Below are 20,684 nucleotides of genomic sequence, written 5' to 3'. Positions count from 1 at the left end.
ATTAGGAGAGTAGATGTTTTAGATTCGACTTATGTTAAGAAAGATAGAGGTAGACCTAGGAAGAATTGGGCCTATGGTATAAAAAATAAAAAAAGGATCTTAATTTATTAGAACTAAATGAAAATATGATACTAAATAGGACGTAATGGAGAAAAAGGGTTCATGTAGCCGACCCCACGTATTAGGATTAAGGCTTTGTTGTTGTTGTTGATGTTGCTGATTTTGCTATGGTTTGGGAATAGGAAAGAAATTTTTTGGGGTGATGGCTTGTATATGAGCAGATGCTAGGAAACCATAGTATAGAACTAGGGTTAGGCTAGTTCTGATACTAAATGATACCGGAGTTAACCGAAATAACGGTAGAAAAAACATATAATATTACCAAAAAAAATTAGCGATTACAATCAAAATACTAGAATGGAAAATACAACAAACACAACATGAACTCATGCTAAGGCACGTCCCATGGGTGGTGGAGGTCAGCTAGGTGTCTGGGGTGCGAAGGTAGATGGCTGAAATGGGGTTGTGGGTAGTTGGGACAAAGGAGAGGCTGGAATCGTGTTGGTAGCGAAGCATAATGCTGGGAAAACAAGGGCAACAAGTGAGGTGGCAAGCGAAGCAGTGAGGCGCGGTTGGAAAGGCTGGAGCAGCTAGCGGAAAGCAGGAAAATAACATATTGAATGCTTTCCATATGACAACAACGAAGTAGCGAAGCAAGGGGGAGAGGGGTTTGAGGGGGGCTACAGGGCAGCAAGGGGCAGCTGTCGTGATGGGGGCAACGTGCAAGAAGGGTTGCAATGGAAAGACCGCGGTGGAAAAATAGCAAAAGCTGATGCCTGGGGGTGGCCGCAACAGGGAAGGACGACATGGAGCGGTGGGGTGCGATGGGTGTAGGATAAATCACCATATGGAAACCAAGATACAGCCGAAGTGAAACCTAGGATATAGCTCTTAACGGGAAAAAGAGACGCCAGCTCCTATCCCGATACAAAACATATAAAAAACTAACTTTCAAACCTTAATACAATACATATCTAAGAAATAACTAAAACAAAATAAGGATAATAAGAAAGAAAGTATAAGAAACAAAACAAAATTATTTCAGTCTGTCTCCTGCCAAAGCTATTCTCGCGACACTGCATCAGCCTGCGATATTGCAGCAGCTACAGTACCACGGTAATTTTATTGTGGTAAGCCCCATGCCAAATTAGTTCCTATAAAAATACATGAAAATAAATTATTAGGTCTAGATGGTGAGATATGGAGAGCTTAAGGGAATGTTGTAGTTGTTAGAGTGACAAATATTTTCAAAAGAAATTTGAAAACTAGGATGATGCCAAATGATCTGAAAAAAATATTTTAATTAAGGCTGTAATTGAGCCTAGTCGAGCCAAGTTATCTTGTATTGGATTTGGTTTGGTCATATTAAAAGCTGTTCATGTTTGCAGCTCAAGCTTAAGCTGAACTTTCACTTCATTCTTGGCTTTAATTTTTTATATAGTTGTATTTGACTTGAATTTAGTTTATTTAATTAATTGAAGAAGTGTTTTAACGACTTTATAAATAAGATAAAATTTAAAATGAGTATAGGTTTTCATATATAGTTATTAATAAATTATTTTATATATTTAAATAAATAAGTAATTGAGGAAATTTTAAATTAGTATCTAACCACTTTACATCAATGTAAGGATAATATGAGTTGCATGCAACTTTTCTAACAATGAAACAATATCAATACGTGCTAATAAACTTATTCATTGAAATAGAAAAATAAGAAATTATGTTAATCTAATTTATGCGTTGACATTAAATTATAATATTATATTATATAACTAATAGTTAATTCAAAATTATAATTAATATTAAATTATAATATATTATTATTAAGTTATATAAATTATAACTAATTAAATTTTATTTAAATAATATATTATATATGAAATAAAATGTCGTCAAACCTAATATATTATATATTCAATCATTTAAGAAGTTATGTTTTGAGCAATGAATGAGTTCATTCGTGAACGTAAATAAGTAAATTAGAATGTGTTCAAGTTTGGTACATGTACATTTAACGTTTGAGTTTTAAAAAAATGGGTGTTGAAAGAGAAACAAAGCAATATAAAAAAAAAGATATATAAGAGATTAAGAGGACTTGAAATCAAATTGGAGTAATAATCATGTTTGATGATTAATCTAATATAAATAATAAAAATATTATTAATAGTCTAATAAATAATTCATATGATACTATTTTTTTTGAAATATGTAGAAAGATGAGCTCAGGTGAAGGATGCTGATTATATTTTTGAATTATTTAATGGAGTGATAGATGAGATTATAGAGCATTTGATAATTAATATTGTGATAATCAGTGCTAGAGCTTATAGAGAAGTTGAGAATAGGTTGATGGAGAAGAGAAATATATGTACCAGACACCTTGTGTTGCATGATACATCAACATGATTCTTGAAAAAAATAATGATTTAACCTAGCATAAAAATGTCCTGATCAAAACAAAGAAGATTACTAAATTCATTTGCAGTCATTCTTGGGTATTATCTTGAATGAGAAAGTATTTAAGAAGGAATCATACGCCTTGTTACAATAAGATTTGTGATAGCCTATTTGACTCTACATAGCATGTTGAAAGTGAGACAACTATTAATAGCAATATTAACTCCTTGTCAATGACTTAGTTGTATATGGGCAAAGAAAGTTGAGGAAAATTAAGTCAGAATTTTTTTTTAAATGAAAGGTTTTAGTTGGTATCTTATATTCAAGAACAATTATAGAATTTAAAATTTTTAGGATAGCTATGAGTTCTATTCACAATGCAATGGATAAGGTTACGAAATTAATACCCTATAACATAGGTAGAAAGGAAGACCAATTATAGAAAAGTTTTGATATCATTTGATGAGAATTGTGTGTTTCATCTCCACCGCTATTTTATGATGTTGGATATTTTCTTAACTAACATTATAATTGTTGGGTTCCAAGCTCTGGATGTGAAAAATAGAGGTTTGCGTTAAGTAATCGATAACCAACATGCAGTTTTTGTCGAAAAAGCCATGACATGAATCCTTTAAATTATTTTATAAATACTATGGCCTCCCCTGGAAGCGATACACTGTATGATTTGAATACAATGAAAGTGTACTATTGACGATACGCCTGCACTTGCGTGCTGTGTTAAATATACAAAGATCCCCACATTATGAACATATGCATGCAAAAAAGTTAGTCCATTAAATTAATACTAGGATAGAATATTGGAATATAGGTACTCTCACATGTAAATTAATAGAATAAGTTTATATTTTGGTTCATAGGAAGATAAATATCTTATGCATTCAAAAAAGTAAATGAATTGGAAAAAACGTTAAGGAGATTGATAGTTTATATTAGAATTTTTGTATTCAAGTAGGAGTCACACTAGAAATGATGTATATGTAATTATATATAATAGTTTGAAAGATAATGTTGTAAAATTTAATAGAATTAGAGATAGAATTATAATCTTAAATATTATTATTGATACTAAGATATTTAATGTTTTAAGTGTTTATGCTTCTCAAGTAGATTTAAATATAGGTTTAAAGAAAAACTTTGGAATAATCCAGAAAAAATTAATACAAATAATACCTCTTTAAGAAAGAAATTTTATTAGAGAAGATTTAAATGGACATGATGGTAAATTGATTGAGGATTTTAGAAATATTCATTGTACCTATGATTTTAGAGTAATAATGAATAATGTAGATTTAAATTAGATTTTGTTTTAACTTATGATTTTTTTATTGCTAATATTTTATTTAAGAAAAGAGATGAACATATTATTACATATAAGAATGAATCTAATAAAATATAAGTTAATTATTTTCTAATGAGAAAAAGAGATAGCCGAGAATGTAAAGATTGTAAGGTCATTTTAAATAAAAATATAAGCACTCAACATCGATTATTAGTTTTGAATTTTAAAACTAGGAGTTGGATGATAAAAATATAATGAAACATTGCAACAGAATTATATGAAAACATCTGAAAGGCAAATAAAATTCTTTTTTTGAGCAAGCTTCAAGATTTCAAGATTTGGAATGTTCTTGAAGCAACTAATTTTATGTAGGATAAAATAACAAACATTATTAATTAAGTGCAAAAGATATACTTGGAGAACGAAGAGTAAAATTTTTTATAAATAAAAATAGTTGGTGGTGAAATAATAATATGTAAGAAAAGTTAAAATATAAAAAGTTATGTTATAAAAATTGTTTTAAATGTAAAAACTTAGAGAATTGAAAAAAATATAAGGTCACCCGTAAGAAGTCTAGGAGAACAATTTTGAATGCTAAGAATTCTACTTTCACTGATCGTTATAATAATTTTGATACTAAAGAGGGTAAAAAATATATGTATAAAGTAGCTGAAAAATTTAAATTTAGTAAAGTGTATTAAAAATAAAAATAAAAAAAGTGCTTTTCTTAGATGAAGATATTCAATATAAGTGTGTTATACATTTTAATAAACTTTTCAATGAAGCTTTTGAAAATGCGATCGACTTTAGTGATCTTAATATCGTTAATAATAATAATTTTTTTTAGTTTTTACTGTCATATTAGTAAAAAGGAAGTTGGTGAGGTTATAAAGAAGACCAAAGATGAAAAATTAGGACTTGATGGTATCCTAGTAGAAGTGTGAAAATATTTATGCGATTTGAGATTTTTTTGGCTTACTAAATTTTTTAATATTATTCTAAAAACTAAAAAGATGCTTGAGAATTGTAGGAAGAGTGTTTGGTTTCTACTCTTAAGAATAAAGAGGATGCACAAGAATGTGGAAATTATAATAAATTGACTTAAAGTGTCATACATTAAAAATGTTAGAGTAATTAAACATAGATTACGACGTGATACAAAGATTTCTCATACTTAATTTAGATTTATGTCGGGCAAGTCTACTATGTAATTTATACAATTATTGAGAGATTTGATGGAGAAATAGAGAGTAAGGATAATCTACATATGATTTGTATTGGTTTTAAAAAATTATGATAAGTTTCCAAGAGAAGTACTTTGGAGAGCTTTAGAAAAGAAAGGCTTTGATATGATTTATATTCAAGTCAATAAAGATATGTATAGTAGAGCAGTTATTGGTGTTTGAACAGAGGGAGGGTTGACCAAGTATTTTTCTATTTCAGTTGGACTATACCAGGGATTGAATTTAAGCCCATATCTTTTTGCTTTAGTTATGGATGCTCTTACTGGACATTTACAGAAGGATGTATCTTGGCTTATACTTTTTTCGCTGATGATAACCTTTTTGTGAATAAGAATAGAGAAATAGTTTAGGAAAAACTTGAATTATGAAGGTCTACATTAGAGTTTAAAGGCCTTTTTTTCAGTAGATCTAAAATTGAATACATGAAATATAATTTTAGTAGTAGTAGATCTAGCGGTAGAGTTATAATAATGAGCTATCAAATCATTAAAAGGAGTGAATGTTTAGATATCTCTGGTCTATTGTTCAAAGTGATGGTGATATAAATGGGTTGTTATTAGTAGAATTCAAGTTGGTGATGGCATTATAGAGCTACAATGTTTTTTAATTAAAATTTTAGAATTTACATGCTCATCATCTAGATGAAAGCGCAGTTATAAGTTCACATAGAAAGGAGAAATCAGTTGAGGACTTTAAAAATAAATTCCTTGATGTACATCATGTTCAATAAGAGACTGGAAGATAGAAATCTGAAGAAAAAAAAGGTTTGAAGGATAACGAGGACTATATGAAGTTATGTTATCAGATGATGAGTGGTTTGTAGATAATATGTTAATGATATTACATCATTTGAGTATAACAAGATTTGAGTGTTTATTTCTTTGATGGAAATAGAAACAAGGCTAGTACATTAAACAGAAGACATTATGAAATTAAAAGAAAATGTATCCATAAAAATTTAATTACTTGAATTTATCTCAAGCTTTAATTATTATTCTTAATCTTTTATTGATTAGTACTGGTTAGAGAAGAGAAAGATGATTGTAATTGAAGAAGTGGAGGAAGAATGGGAGAATTTGAATTCAATTGAAGAAGAGCTAGGAGAAAAAGCTATTTATTGTGAGGATGAATTTAATGAAGACCATTTGAGTGATGAAAGTGTTCAGTGCTTGTGATTTTTCGGGGAAAAAGCTATTTATTGTGAATATATAATTTGTTATGCTAAACTGATCATATAACTTATTTTTCTTTGATATTTTGTTACTTTCATTTGATGTTTATATTATACTTTTTATTTTGTGTAATTTGTCACATGATATTTTGTGGTTTATGCAATTTGTTATTTGATGTAGCCACAATTCATCACTAGTTAATGCATCATGCATATATATATATATATATATATGTCATGTTTATAATATATTAATTTTTACCTTTTTTTTTTGTTTTTACGTAATTTTTTAACTGTAAGACCTATGTTGTAGAATGCCTCGAGACTTATGCGTCAACTTACAAATGAAAAGTGCCTTCGCACCTAATTGTGCAATTTTAAACCTTGACTGGGACGCTTATTTTTGATAATTCAAGTGTATAATCCATACTGAATCTAGTCATCTAGTCCTAAATTATTCCCTGGTGAAACAATGACTTCTCCTTTTTGTCTGAAGGAGTCTTGTTTCCTTGCCTTAAACTGATGTGATATCATCATTTATGAACCAAAGACGGCTTGAAAAGCCTTTTGTGCTTTGTTGGATGTGTCATATTTGACACACCTTCAATGTGGCTAGATGCATACAACATATTGAAAATCATGTTTGATAAATACTATATTTAGATTACAGTTTGTTACAGTTGAGACATTCCACGGCACCGTTGGGCATACCTTGTTATGGCAAAAGCATATGATAATGATAAAGTGTTTTTTCAAAGAAGCCAACCTTTAAAATTTTGTCTTTTTATTAATGATTGTGAATGTTTTATTGAAGAGGACAATAGTGGTAGTGTTGATGATCATGATGATGAGTGCCTTGGGCCAATTAATGAAGTGTCAAAGATTCCATATTTTTATGCTTATTTAAAAATCCCATTTTTTCCATGGTGTAGATAATATAAATTTGATTTTGACAGAATTATTTTGAATTATCAATGTTAATGTTGGCATGCTATTAACAATTAATTATTTAATAAAATACTAAAATATAATTATTATTAAATCTTTGTTATACTATTGATATTTTGTGTTATGTCTCCCAATATTCATGTTATTTTGTGTTCCTGTCTAGTTTCATTGCTTGTCTTCCATATATATCTAGTTTCATTTCCCGTCTTTCATAGATCCATTTTATGAATTTTCCCTTTGCTCCAAGTAATTAAAGTTTTTTTAATCCATTATTTTATGTCGTAATGGCTATACATTAAATTTCGACCATTTGATGACCCAGTTAGGAGCGTAGATGTTCTAGATTCAACTTATGTTAAGAAAGGTATAGGTAGACATAAAAAGTCTAGGGGTAGATTCAACTTATGTTAAGAAAGGTAGAGGTAGACATAAAAAGTCTAGGGGATGTTGTGTAAAAAATCATATTAATTTATTAGAATTGAATGAAAATATGACACTCAATAGGACACAATAAAAAAAAAATGACTCATGTAGCTGACCCCACTTAGTGGGATAAAGACTTGTTGTTGTTGTATAATTTATATACAAAAGAAGCTGTGAGGATTAATACAAATTCCTTTTTAAGTATTGATCTACCTGCCATGATAATTTACCACATATCGATCAATGAATTTATTGAACTTATTTTTAATGCAGGCATCAAATCTTATATATGTTGATCAGCCTACCGGAACTGGATTTAGCTACAGTTCAGACAAACGTGATATTCACCACGATGAAGCTGGTGTTAGTGGTGATTTGTATGATTTCTTACAGGTATGTGCTGTTAATGGTAAAATGTTGTTATCATGTTCTTTTATCATTGAGCTCATACTGCAATAACTGAAATTTTTGGTAACTACATGTCATGGATATGCAACCAACGACTTTGTCAAACTCCCTTTCGTTTGCATCGTCTCTCACACCAACTCCCCTTAGTTTAGCATGCTGATCTCCCTCCATTCTTTGTTTCCTTAAATAGAACGGAACCTACACTAGCCAGTTCCCATTTTATGTTTTTAAACTTATGGGATGTTGCAATCTGATTACTAATAAGTATTTTTCAGTTAAGTTGGGTTGCCTATCTTCTTTGACTAAGTTGATTACAATTTATGACAATTTAGAATAACGTACTGTGAGATCTTGATTTGGTTCATCATCGTGTTCTCAACCATTTACTTTAAACTAAAGGTGCTAATTTTTCATTTTAAATTAAAAAATTATCGCCATCATATACTATACTATTCAGTGCTTTCCAACTAGTCTTGTTTGAAAGTTCCTCTAATCACCAAAAGCTGTAATTAATCATACGAGCTTGCACTTGGGGAAAAATGTAACTAGATTATAAAATCCTTGTAAAAATATGAGTTAAATCAATGAGAAATTTCTCATCTAAAATCATTTATTTTTTCTGAAAATTTGACTTGGAACCGTACTCTCTGACTAGAGCTAGGTATGCATTTTTGTAGCCAACAATTATGCTCAATAGGATTCATTCTATAATGCTATAAGCTATTTAGTGATCTACGAATCAAATCAACGACTTATGACTATTCCTATGTGGTTGCAATTCATCAAGTAATTTATGAGGGCATAATTCCTAAATTTTAGATAGTAATTTACTAACATTTTCATGTATTGATATAGCAATTAAGGAATAATTATGGCTTAAGCTGTGCTCTTCTTCTCAAAACATGTTGGCTCAGGATATGAAAATAGTTTCTTAGTGCATTATGAGCACTTGATTCTTTTGATGCAAATGACTCTTATATTTGGTAGGTTTAAGAATGTGAACTTAAATGTAGACATATTAACTTCTGAAAATGTTATACCTAGTGCATACAATCATATTTGGCCTAGAATAATTTGTACAAAATTCATAAGAATGCATTGCATTAGCTCTTATAGCCATAAATAACAAGATGAATGGGCACCAGACGTGTTCAAGTTAAAAAAAAAAAATCAATATGATCAATTTAGAACTTGATATAGAATTCATTATGATATACATGTATGCATACTATAAATCTAAATCTATGTCTATTAAATATTTTTAATAATTTGAAAAGGTTATAATATAGTTTATAATAATTAATAATATAATAAGATTGTAATTTTTAATATAAATTTATTTTTCTATATTATAAACTTTTTTTTAATTTTAAAATATATTTAATATAGATCTATTTTATTTTCAGTTATAAATTATATCTTAACAAGTTTATTAAATATGTTTTAGAATTTTTAGTGAGCATATAATTTATAATAAAAATATAGTTTATAGTAATTATTAAGAATATGAAGTTTATTTTATAAAACAAAATTAAAATTAAAAGGTTGTTACTATGTTTTCTTGCCATAGTCTATTTAATAATGTGAAAGCCCAACTTACAGAACACAAAATTTCTTTTTCCAGCTCAATTCATATTTGAACATACTCAAAGCTTCTTTAGTTTCAAATCATAAATGATTCTTAACATTCTACTATTTATATAGGTGAAGAGAGCTTGATAGCATGAGCAATGGACATGTTAAGGATGAGCTTAACTACGCTCATAATGATTCAAAAGGCTTTTGAATGTATGGCTATAAGTTTAAATAATTAAAAAAAAAAAATTATACCACTGGATTGAAAAAAAAGATTAAAAATTTTGTTTGAACTGGCCGGTTTTATATAAAGGTTGAACTGGCAGTTCAAGTGGGTTTTTGCTGGTTTAAATGAGAGAACATGTTTAAAGGTAAATTGGACCTACCATATGCTCTGTCGTTGTGAAACCAATTGAATCGGCCAATCCGATTTGATTTTTAAAACCTGGTAATTGGCTAAACATTCTTGTCAGTGTTACTATCAATGATGAGATTTTAAAGTTTTTTATCATACTTAAAATACATCCTAAAGAGTGAAGCCCTTTTCCAATTTGGTCGACTTTATGTGTGGAAATAATACATCACATGACATCTAAGATGTTCTTATTGTAATCATACTCAGCATCACTTGTTACGTCATTGAATTTATGCACATCTTCCTCTCTGTCATCCTTATAATTTTCATAAATCAACGTGTAAGTATTTACTAGGACACTGACACTTAATGATTTGGTGGCATTTAAAAAAGTTTTACTAGAAATTTAATATTCTGATACAGTAACTGCCAATGTTTCTTTTGACTCTTTTTTGACGATAGTGTTACTAAATTTTGACAGTTTTTGAGTTTGATTAATTTGATGGATGGAGGAATTCCACATGCATGAATATATTCTTTTATGTGAAAGAAATTTTTTTGCGGTATTTACAATCCAATGCTAATAAAATGCATTGTGAAGGGACTAGATGTTACACAATTTCTATTTTGAGTTTAGGCCTTAAGCCAATTCTAAACCAAGTGCTATTTTAGGATTAGTGAGTTAAATTCATCAAGCATTAGATCCCAATAGGATAAGGCTATCCAACTCTTTTTTAACAATTTACATTTCAGCTTATGTTATGATTGGTTTTGACTATGTCTTTCTATCTTATTACACCTATTCAATACAATTTTGTTTGGCCAATGAGCTTAATTTTCTCAAATCTCTCTTGTCGCTCACCCAATATTCTGTCTTTCAAAGCCATAGCTTTTACTGGATCATTAAAAACTTTCTGATACGTTTTTTTTTTATCATAGATATGCACTTCAACTTCATGTTTTTTTTTATTAAATCTTGTCAATGCATAAAATTGTTGCCTATGATCAACATAGTTTTTATTGTGTATATTTTACGATGTTCATCTTGGTTGTTGCTTTCATATTGGGTTTCTGACATTCTAACAGTGTTGTCAATGAGTTACTCATTATGGCTTAATTATCCTTTTCTTGTGGAGTATTTGGTTAGTTTCTAACGTGTTAAGTAATTCATTTATTGCTTTACTTAGTTGTCATGGTTTACTAGTACCTCTTTTAGTTTTGTAAAATAGTTTAAACATCATTTTTATGGTGTTCTGTTATTTAGCCCTGATAATTTGTCCCTTTTTTTGAGTGACACGTTGACAACCTAGTCTCTGATACCCATTTGTGGTGGATTGCTAAGGATCTAGTATTTGCAAATGCGAGATGCACAATGAAAAGAAAAACTTGTAGGTTACTAACCATCAAATATTGCAAATATAAGTTTTTTTCAATGTAAAATAACAAGCACATTTTACACTATGAAAACAATTTCAACACGTACAAATCCCATCCGCTAAACAGTAAAAAGCAAAAATAATGATTGAAATCATCCAAAATGAAGATCTAGCTCTCATGATGGTATAAGTGGGCCAGCCTTGGAAGTAGTCATCAATAAGCATTTCAAGAGTATACATCCAACACATGCACACAAATGGAGAAAAAATGAAAACCTATCCAATACTAGATGCCCCTTTTTTTCTTACATGCTTCATTGTCGCGAGTATAGTCTACAAGCATCCCAAATAAGATATTTCTTATAATTCTTATAGACCTAATTATTAACAAGTTCCATTTCTCTCAATCTCATAAATATGTATAGATTTGCTCTTAAGTTTTAAAATTTTCAAATGAATTAATACACAAAAGAAAAAATAAGAGGCAGAGGCTTCCACTGCAGTAACAAGTGGCAAGAATTAGTTCGTGACTTTCGCTGAAATCATGGAGTATACAAGGAAATCACATTATAAGATCTGAGACTAAACTAAACCTTAGGAACTGACTTTTGGGAATTGAACGGATTTCCACAGAAGCTCCCAAAACCCTAACACATCGGCGACACTTAGGAAATTCCCTAATATAGCATTGGTGACTAAAAATTTTGGAACTGTCTCTTAATTAGCGCTTGCAGCTCTTCACAACGAGAAATGTGCAAGTATTGCATTAGCAATCCCCTGTGGCTTCCCTTGGACTGTAGCAGATGGCAGACGGCAGCCGTCAATAGAATTACAGAAGGTAAAACACGTAAGTATCAAAATAGTCTTCTGATTATTTACATGAGGCCATTTTAGTCCTAGAGTCTGTAAAAGTACGAAATTAGTTCTCAGACACTTTTAATATGGACTAAAATAGCCCCCAGGGAGGACTATTTTAGCCTCCTCTTAAAAGAATCTGGTGACTAAATTGACACTTTTATAGATTCTGGGATTAAAATTATCCCTGGCAACAATTTTGACACTTGAAGTCTATAGGAAAAAATAAAAAAAAAGAAAAAAAAAAACTGCAGGGGAGAATTTTGCATGCAGTGAAATCCTGTTGAATAGGATCTCTTGAAAGGAAATCTGAACTGGTTATAATAATAATTGAATTTGGACCATGCGCTAATGTAACTTGGAAAGAATGCAATGTAAAATAAAATACAATGCAATTTAAAGTTCACTTTTATACCTTCAAATTTCCGTTACATCAATCATTCACGTGCCTTATTAAATTTTCAGAGTAGAGAAAATGTAGATTTTTTGTTATATTGACTGTAAGGCAGACTTTAATGGTGAATGAGAACCTAGTGTTCTGTCGATAAAGCTACCTCCCATATTTGAATACGTTCGTGTATCTTTTCTGGATAAGGGATTGTTTGTTAGGGAGAAATAAGGTTTCCCATAGCAGTTTGGTTTCGTGATTTTTATATTTCTGTTTCCACAGAAATTTGGAGCAGGGAGGTTTGTACGCTATAATTACCAAGAGAAAAAAATTCAAGAAATTGTAATCATTTATTGAACTGGAAAAATTTTCACGATTAAATAATAATTTCTTTTCTGCTATATCTAACATTGTACAATAAATCTGCCCTACTTACTCAATTTTCTTTTATTCGCCAGGCCTTTTTCTCGCATCACCCAGAGTATGTGGATAACGATTTTTATATCACGGGAGAATCTTATGCTGGGCACCTGCTTTTGCAAGCCGTGTTCACCAGGGAAACAAAGCTAAAGAGGGCATCCACATCAATTTGAAGGTGCAACTTTGTCTCACCTTCCTGAACAACATGTTAGTTGATTATTTGCCTGGGCTGTGTTACGCAGGGATTTGCCATTGGTAATGGACTCACTGATCCTGCTATCCAGTACAAAGCCTATCCGGACTATGCATTGCAAATGGGAATAATAGATGAATCAGACTATAAAAGTCTCAATAAAATAGTTCCAGTTTGTGAGGTGGCCATTAAGCTTTGCGGTAGTGTTGCTGACCTTCCTCATAGAAGCATTCATTTCTTGTCAGTTCATTCTCCTTTCTTTTACATTAATGTTTTTGGATTAGTGATCATTTGTCCTGTCAATTCTCTCATCATTGTTGTATCATATTGCCCCCCATAAAACCTGCCCAAATCCTCACAAGGCCCCACCCCTACCCAAGTGGGAATTCAAATTTAAATTTAAAGCTCACCTATGTTCATCAAATTCACAGAAAACCTTTAAATCTATATTTTTTCAAGAAGATAATTCAAATAAATATGTATTTGTATATAAAATCATATATTTTTAATTCTGAGCTCATCTTGTAAAAGTTGGGCTCTGCCAAAATAATAAATCTCACTTGGGGATCTTTTTTTTTTCTAATGTTGTAGATTTTTTTTTTTTTTTTTTTGTGAAATCTTCTCTAAATTATTTATGATCGAGGCATTGCAAAACCTTAGCTTCCTTTTAGTTTACAATAATTCTTTATAAGCACATCTTTATAATTTTTAGATCCCTTAATTTTTTAAATAGTAACACATCTAGGGCTGCAAACGAACTAAACCGGGCCGAGCTTGAGCTTTCTCGAGCTGGAACTCGTCTGTCTGAACCTTGTTCAAGCTCGGCTCGAGCTCGATTTGAGTTTTTAGAATATTGTTTGAACTCGAGCTCGATTTAGAGAATGATGGTTGAGCTCGAGCTCGAGTTCGATTTGAGTTTGATTTTTTTAGTTTTCAACAAACTTATAAATGAGCTCTCCTTGGACTAGCCAGACGAGCCTTAATAGAACTATAAAGCTCATTTGGTTAAATGAGCTTTTTATCAGGCCTCTTTTAAAGCCTTAACAAATTTATAAACAAGCAGATTGTTGAGCTCCAAAATAATGAGCATTTATGTTTTAACTGACCAACTAGTAAATGAACAAATGAGCAATATCTTGGTGAGCGTTAACAAGTAGCATATGTTCGTAAACAAATAAAATTTTAAAAAAAACATAAAAGGGTAAATGCTATTTATATGCACTTGAATAATTGCAAAACTTGATCAAATGTACTCAAAACATGAAATCAATATCTATAAATGACCATTTAGCTATATACTAACACACATAAACAACTATAAAAAAGAAATATTTCACAACTAGAAAGTAAAAAAGCCTTGTGTTTTGAAATTCTATTATTCTACAACTCGATCTAGACTGCTTAATGGCATGCCCTCTATCCTTACTACGTGGTTGATTACTTGAATGGGAACTTTTCCTCCTACTGATAGTGAGTTGATATCAAAAATTTCTATGATGCAAGTATAGCTCACAAATTATGGCAATAGAAAACTAATAAAATTACCAATTACGAAGCTTAAAATTTTAAACAGTTTACACTTTCTTATACCTGAAATTAGTTGACGGGTTTTGCCCTGTCATCCCATTTGTTTCCCTGCTATGACATCAATCCATTGATTTCTGCAATTTGGGAAGCTTGTTGTCCCTAGAATAAAAGAGGGGCTATTAGTAATGAATAATACGTTTAGCTTTATTAGAATAAAACCAACACTAAAGTACAAAAATTAAAATCAGGTTACTTAGCTTTAGATCATTCCATTGATAGCTCCTAGTTTAAAGGGTGACATCCATATCCATCATAATGTTCCTAAGTGCACGGGCATGTACAAGTTATAAAAAGAACCAGAAAAAGAAAATGACTCAATCTCTAAGCTCCTTCTACATAACTAGGCATAATAAGCTAGTATCCCTAAAGATTAAGAGCATAGATAACATTCACATTCAAGTCAATCTACAGTAAACAGAAATAAGCCCCACCAAATAAGGAGAAGGTTTTATTTCACATCTTAAGTTTAATATTTATATTCATTAGCACTTTGGTGCTTTACACCTGTGCATGAAAAGGTGCATTTCACCTTTAAAAAGTTGTATTAGTTCTATTTTTTATGTGATATTAAAGATTTTTAGTGCCATGTGTGTAAATATTAAAGTTTTGATGTGAGGTATGTAAATACATAAGAATTCTTTGCTATGTATATAAATACCCCAAGAAAAATAGTGAGCTTAAATTCAAAATAACACTTAAAGAATAAAAATTGCTAAAGCTAATAACCTTAATAACTGAATAGTAATGATAATAATAATAATAATAATTAATATAAATAAATTAATAAGAGGAGATACACCCCCTCGTATGAAATTTATTTCTCGCTTTTTTCAACTCTTCCCCCTCATTTGAACTAGAGAACGCGAGTAAAGAGAGGCGGTGATGATGGAGAGGAGGAGATTAAGAGAAGTTCTATATCTCTCCTACCTATTTCGACGCTGAGCCCTAGTCGAACGAGAAGTTTGTGCACGTGGAAAAAAGTGGAGTGACTCGGCATTGTGCTTGTGCAGAGGAAGAGGAAGGAGGGGATGTCGTGCCCTAACAAGCGGATTTGTGCGTGGTGCTTGCTTGCAGAGATCGGAGGAAGGAGACTTTTATCTCGTGCTCGCGTGCAAAGGAAGAGAAGGAAGAAGGTGGAGGCGACGTCGATTGCTTGCTGCCTTGGGTAGAGCCACACGACCGATGGTGAGGATGGAAGGAGAGAGCTTGTGTGCCCGTAAGGGTAGGGCAGCCGAGTGTTTGTTATATAAATAAATATACATCTGTGTGTGTGTGTGAGAGAGAGAGAGAGAGAGAGAGAGTATTTGATGCAAGGTTTTATTAAATTAGGATCGAAGTTATTTAAATCTCGAAATGCTAGGGAGGAGTAACATGAATTTATTGCGAGAGGGGAAATGAAGAATTGGTGGTAGCCAAAAGAATATAAATGTATGTTAGGATTTTTAATAAATTATTTAATAAATCTTATCTGCGACACTGGGCGTTTTGGATTGAATGCGATGGTCAGTTTTTGGACCGGACGTGAGGCCTCCAGGCCGGCTGGGATCGGTTCAGAATAGTAGCATGAGCGATAGGCCGATCTTCATTACGGTGGATTACTGCCTCCTTGTGAGAGGGGGCCCACTCCTTAGTTACTCTAAGTCTATATATGTTGTTTTCATCGTGTTTTGGGTCAGTTTTTATTGTGTTTCTGTCAGGACAGCCGTCTTCCTCCCCAGTTTTGCCTTCTTCGTACATTTTGAGTAGCGGGAGCCAGCTCGATTTTATCTAAATCTTGCTTAATCCAGTTTGATTTGAGCTATGCCTAGCTTTAGCTGGACCTTTGATTTAATATATGCTCTATTTAAGAAAAAAACTAAATCAATTTTGAGTGATTATCAATTTTTGAGCCAAATTAACAACCTATATTTTTTAACACCATTGCAACTTGCCTCCATCACTGCCAAGCTTGTCCGCAGCACAAACACTTGCATTGGTTCCATTGTGCATGCATCATGTTGGGATTCCATTATGCTTCCTAGACAGGATCTGATCATGTTGACATGATGGATCAGGTACTTCTGGAAGAATTGCTTGCCTGGCTTCATATTTGGTTTGCAACGTAATTTTTAGTTCGATATTGAAGATTGCGGGGAATATCAATGTAAGTAGTTAATGTCTTATGGTTGCAGTTCTGGAATACTTTTACCAAGAAAACCAGCTGATGCAAGTTATTTGTTATCTCCTTTGAATTTGCACAGTATTACGACATCAGAAAGGAATGTAAGGGCAGCTTGTGTTATGATTTCTCAAACATGGAGAAATTCCTTGATCTAAAGCCAGTCAGAGAATCTCTTGGAGTTGGTGAAATAGAATTTGTTTCATGCAGCCCCACTGTATATGAGGCCATGCTAGCTGACTGGATGAAGAACTTGGAAATGGGCATCCCTGCTCTTCTTGAGGACGGCATCAATCTGCTTATTTATGCTGGGGAGTATGACCTCATATGCAACTGGCTTGGTGAGTCTTTTCTCACCCATTTCTATTTTATATTCCTTGGTTGTATAAAAGTTCTGCTGTGCGAATCATCTACTATTGAATAAACACACTTTATCATTCTGCGCTTTTATTTGATAATTGTAGATGCTTATTTCTACAAAATGGAATTTTTATTTGCCGGAGACGAAATTGTTGAAATTCTGCTTGAAGCATGTTAGCCATGAACTTATGTGCTTAGGTTGTAGCTTGAGCTTAAGCTTAGGATTTATGAATTTTTCTGTGCTCCTCCTTTCTTACTTATAAAGTTTATTTGCTGCTTCATTTGGGTTATTATTTTCATGTTGCTGCAATGCGACTTGTGCTTTATGGTTTGATTTTGTGATAATTATAACTTTTATATTTGAGTGGACTATGTTCGAATCGGCACTCTGCATAATATAAATTCTCCAAATTGGAATTTGCAATATTATATCTTGAAGGGAATAAATATATCTTTTAATTTACATAAAGTAGCTAGCTTCGAATTCAGTTTGGGAAATTCTGCACATAATGTTTAAGGATATGATAAATCTATGGTCTGATGGTATTCTATGAATTCATTTATTTTTAGTTTTGGTATGCTTTGGTGATCATTGTGAGGATTAAAGTCTCATGGCTGAATTTGGTAATGTTGTGCAGGAAACTCGAGATGGGTTCATGCCATGGAGTGGTCTGGTCAAGAAGCATTTGTCTCATCATCTGAGAAGTCATTTACTGTACATAGCAAGGAAGCTGGAGTGTTAAAGAATCATGGTCCTCTCACTTTTCTCAAGGTATGATCATATTTTAAATGCATATGATTTTATGTATTGCGCTCAAATCTTTTGTATTAGTTATTTATTACCCTTATTTATTAGCTTTTACAAAATGCCATCATGGGTGTTACTTTAAATGTAATGTAATATAAATTTAATAGAATATATTTTTAAATTCACTTGAATAACAGAATCACAACTTGTGTTGGATCCAATCGTATAGAATTTTTAAGACCAAGCCCAATCACAAGTACATTTGGTAGATTAACGAAGACCAACTTAAGTTTTTGCCAAAACAGTTCTTGATTTGGTGTGTTAAGATGGGTCAAGAGCCTCCTCAAGCCTCTTTTAGGGGGTACTAGGCTGAGGATTATTTAATTTATCTAAAATTAAATTTGATTATTGATTTATTAACGCATTAGAAGGAATTTAGTAACTATTTCGGGTGCTATATTACTTTAGCAACATCATATGTTTTGGGTGATGTATACATCTTAAGTTCCTATATGCTATTCTCTTATTTGCAAGCTCGGTGACCTCTAATATGTGAAGTCTTATAAAGAAGATAAATGAATCAAGCCAATATTTTTAGAAGTGTGCTTCACGAGAAAAGTAAAGCGCATGACGACCGCTTTGCTTCGCTGAAGCGCGCTTCGAAGGCCGAAGTTAATTTGTAGGTTTTTTTTGTAATTTTTAAGTTTTAATTGTCGTAACAAACTATTAGAAATTGCTTAAAATTTTAATGTGTAGGTTCATCCTCAACGTTTGCCTTCAAGTTTACTATTATACCACATCCTTTTTTATTTTATATCAACTTCTAATTTATATATTATACTTTTTAATTGTTAATGAATATATTTATACATCAATAGTCTTATATATCCTATCAGCTCTTTGGTTAATAAAAGCACAGCTTCGCTCTATGCTCGACGCTTCGAAGTAAAAATAAAGCCGCGGGCATCACATTACGCTCTATGCTTTGATAAAACAAATCAACATTTAATGTGTAGGTTCATCCTCAACGTTTGCCTTCAAGTTTACTATTATACCACATCCTTTTTTATTTTATATCAACTTCTAATTTATATATTATACTTTTTAATTGTTAATGAATATATTTATACATCAATAGTCTTATATATCCTATCAGCTCTTTGGTTAATAAAAGCACCGCTTCGCTCTACGCCCGACGCTTTGAAGTAAAAATAAAGCTGCGGGCATCGCACTACGCTCTATGCTTTGATAAAACAAATCAACAAGGTATTAGATTTGCTTAAGCTTGTGCACCTTTGAGAGATTTATTTTGAATGCAAAGAAAAGTTCATGGATATGTGCACTTGAAATAAATTTCATTTTAAAAAATGTTCTTGGAAGTGGAAACTAAAAAAAAGAAAAAGAGAGAAAATTTAAATCAAATGACTGTAAATTCCTAACCTTTTCATAAACTGTTGAAATGTTATTTCAATTTTTTTCTTAAACTTTTGTAAAATCCCAACAATTGTTAAATATTTCCTTCTAACGTGTTACCCCACAGGTTCTTAACGCAGGACACATGGTTCCCATGGATCAGCCCAATGCATCACTGGAGATGCTGAAAAGATGGATGAATGGAAACCTGGTTGATGCTACTTCAGAACCTCAAGGCCTGGCTTCTGATATGTAAGACAATAAAAAACCTTCCATGTTTCTATCATACAATTTATACATGTTTTGTTTAATACTTAGCTGTTGGCAATGGTTATAATCCATTTTGATTGAATTGTAATGTGGTGAACAAGGCCATGTTTATATTTTCAGCGGTATAATACATTTTTGTATAACACTAACCACATATCGCCTTGTCAATTCTGTATCTGTCGTTACTTGATGTAATGTTATTCAACTAATGTTACAAAAATGGAGAAATTATTCAGTCTGGATACTGCACGTAGGGTTACCTGCGGTAGCAAATAAAAAACGACACCTGGAGTTATTGACCCACCATTAAAAAAATAAGAGAAAAATTATTTTTACAGTGCGACCTGGCTCGAGCCCTGCCCAATATCAAAAAAACGTCTATTTGTCACCTTTCGATCCCGCCAAATTGTAAATTTTGTCTTCTTAGATCTCGCCAAACTGGAGAAAAGAATTTTCAGCTTTAATTCCTCTTAGAGTTTAGGAATTATTTTCTTTTTTCATTTGCATTCGTATTCAGAATCGTGTTCGACAGCTAGGGTTCTTCCGATGGATTTCTCTCTCGACCAAAAAATGCTGATGGAATTGCAAAATGATTGTGAGAATGATGCCAATGAGCTAAGCTGATTAGCTGAGGCACGATGTGTTCCACAGATGAACTTATTTCTTTCTATTCACTGGTGCTATTAATGACGTCATAATGATTGGAATATTCAAGAGCTATTCTGGTTTGATTACTATATGATTTGATTGCAACATTACTCTTATGTTGGAGGGTGGACGTGATGTTAGTTAGGTATTATCTTGGTGTTTAGGTTTGAAGGTTTAGAACTATAATACAACCATCATAACAACAAAGTAACATTAGAATGAAAAAATCACTTATATCATCTTACTATTACCATAATAACACCATAATTATACCAAAATAACACAGTTGTTTTGAATTGTACATTTGTGTTCTTATAATACCATAATACAACCATAATGTATTCCATATGTTTTGGTATTATCATGGTGTTATGTTACCATTGT

The 20,684-nt window shown here is 31.6% G+C and overlaps 1 protein-coding gene across 1 annotated transcript in view; it reads left to right on the top strand.

Annotated features, from left to right (window-relative positions):
- Nucleotides 1-19,801, top strand: part of LOC110038962 (serine carboxypeptidase-like) — a 22,791-nt gene extending 2,990 nt beyond the window's left edge. Inside the window, 8 exon segments of the mRNA XM_020743896.1 lie at nt 7,820-7,939; nt 12,962-13,031; nt 13,034-13,098; nt 13,166-13,316; nt 16,758-16,846; nt 16,944-17,202; nt 17,860-17,993; nt 19,510-19,801. Coding sequence (XP_020599555.1) covers nt 7,820-7,939; nt 12,962-13,031; nt 13,034-13,098; nt 13,166-13,316; nt 16,758-16,846; nt 16,944-17,202; nt 17,860-17,993; nt 19,510-19,638 — 1,017 coding nt within the window. The 3' untranslated portion in view covers nt 19,639-19,801.
- The last annotated feature ends 883 nt before the right edge of the window (nt 19,802-20,684 follow it).

This window comes from Phalaenopsis equestris, unplaced genomic scaffold (genome assembly GCF_001263595.1).
Source record: "Phalaenopsis equestris unplaced genomic scaffold, ASM126359v1 Scaffold234567, whole genome shotgun sequence".
Lineage (NCBI taxonomy): Eukaryota > Viridiplantae > Streptophyta > Magnoliopsida > Asparagales > Orchidaceae > Phalaenopsis > Phalaenopsis equestris.
The sequence above is the reverse complement of the archived record's forward strand: the minus strand, read 5'-3'. Positions and strand labels throughout refer to the sequence as shown.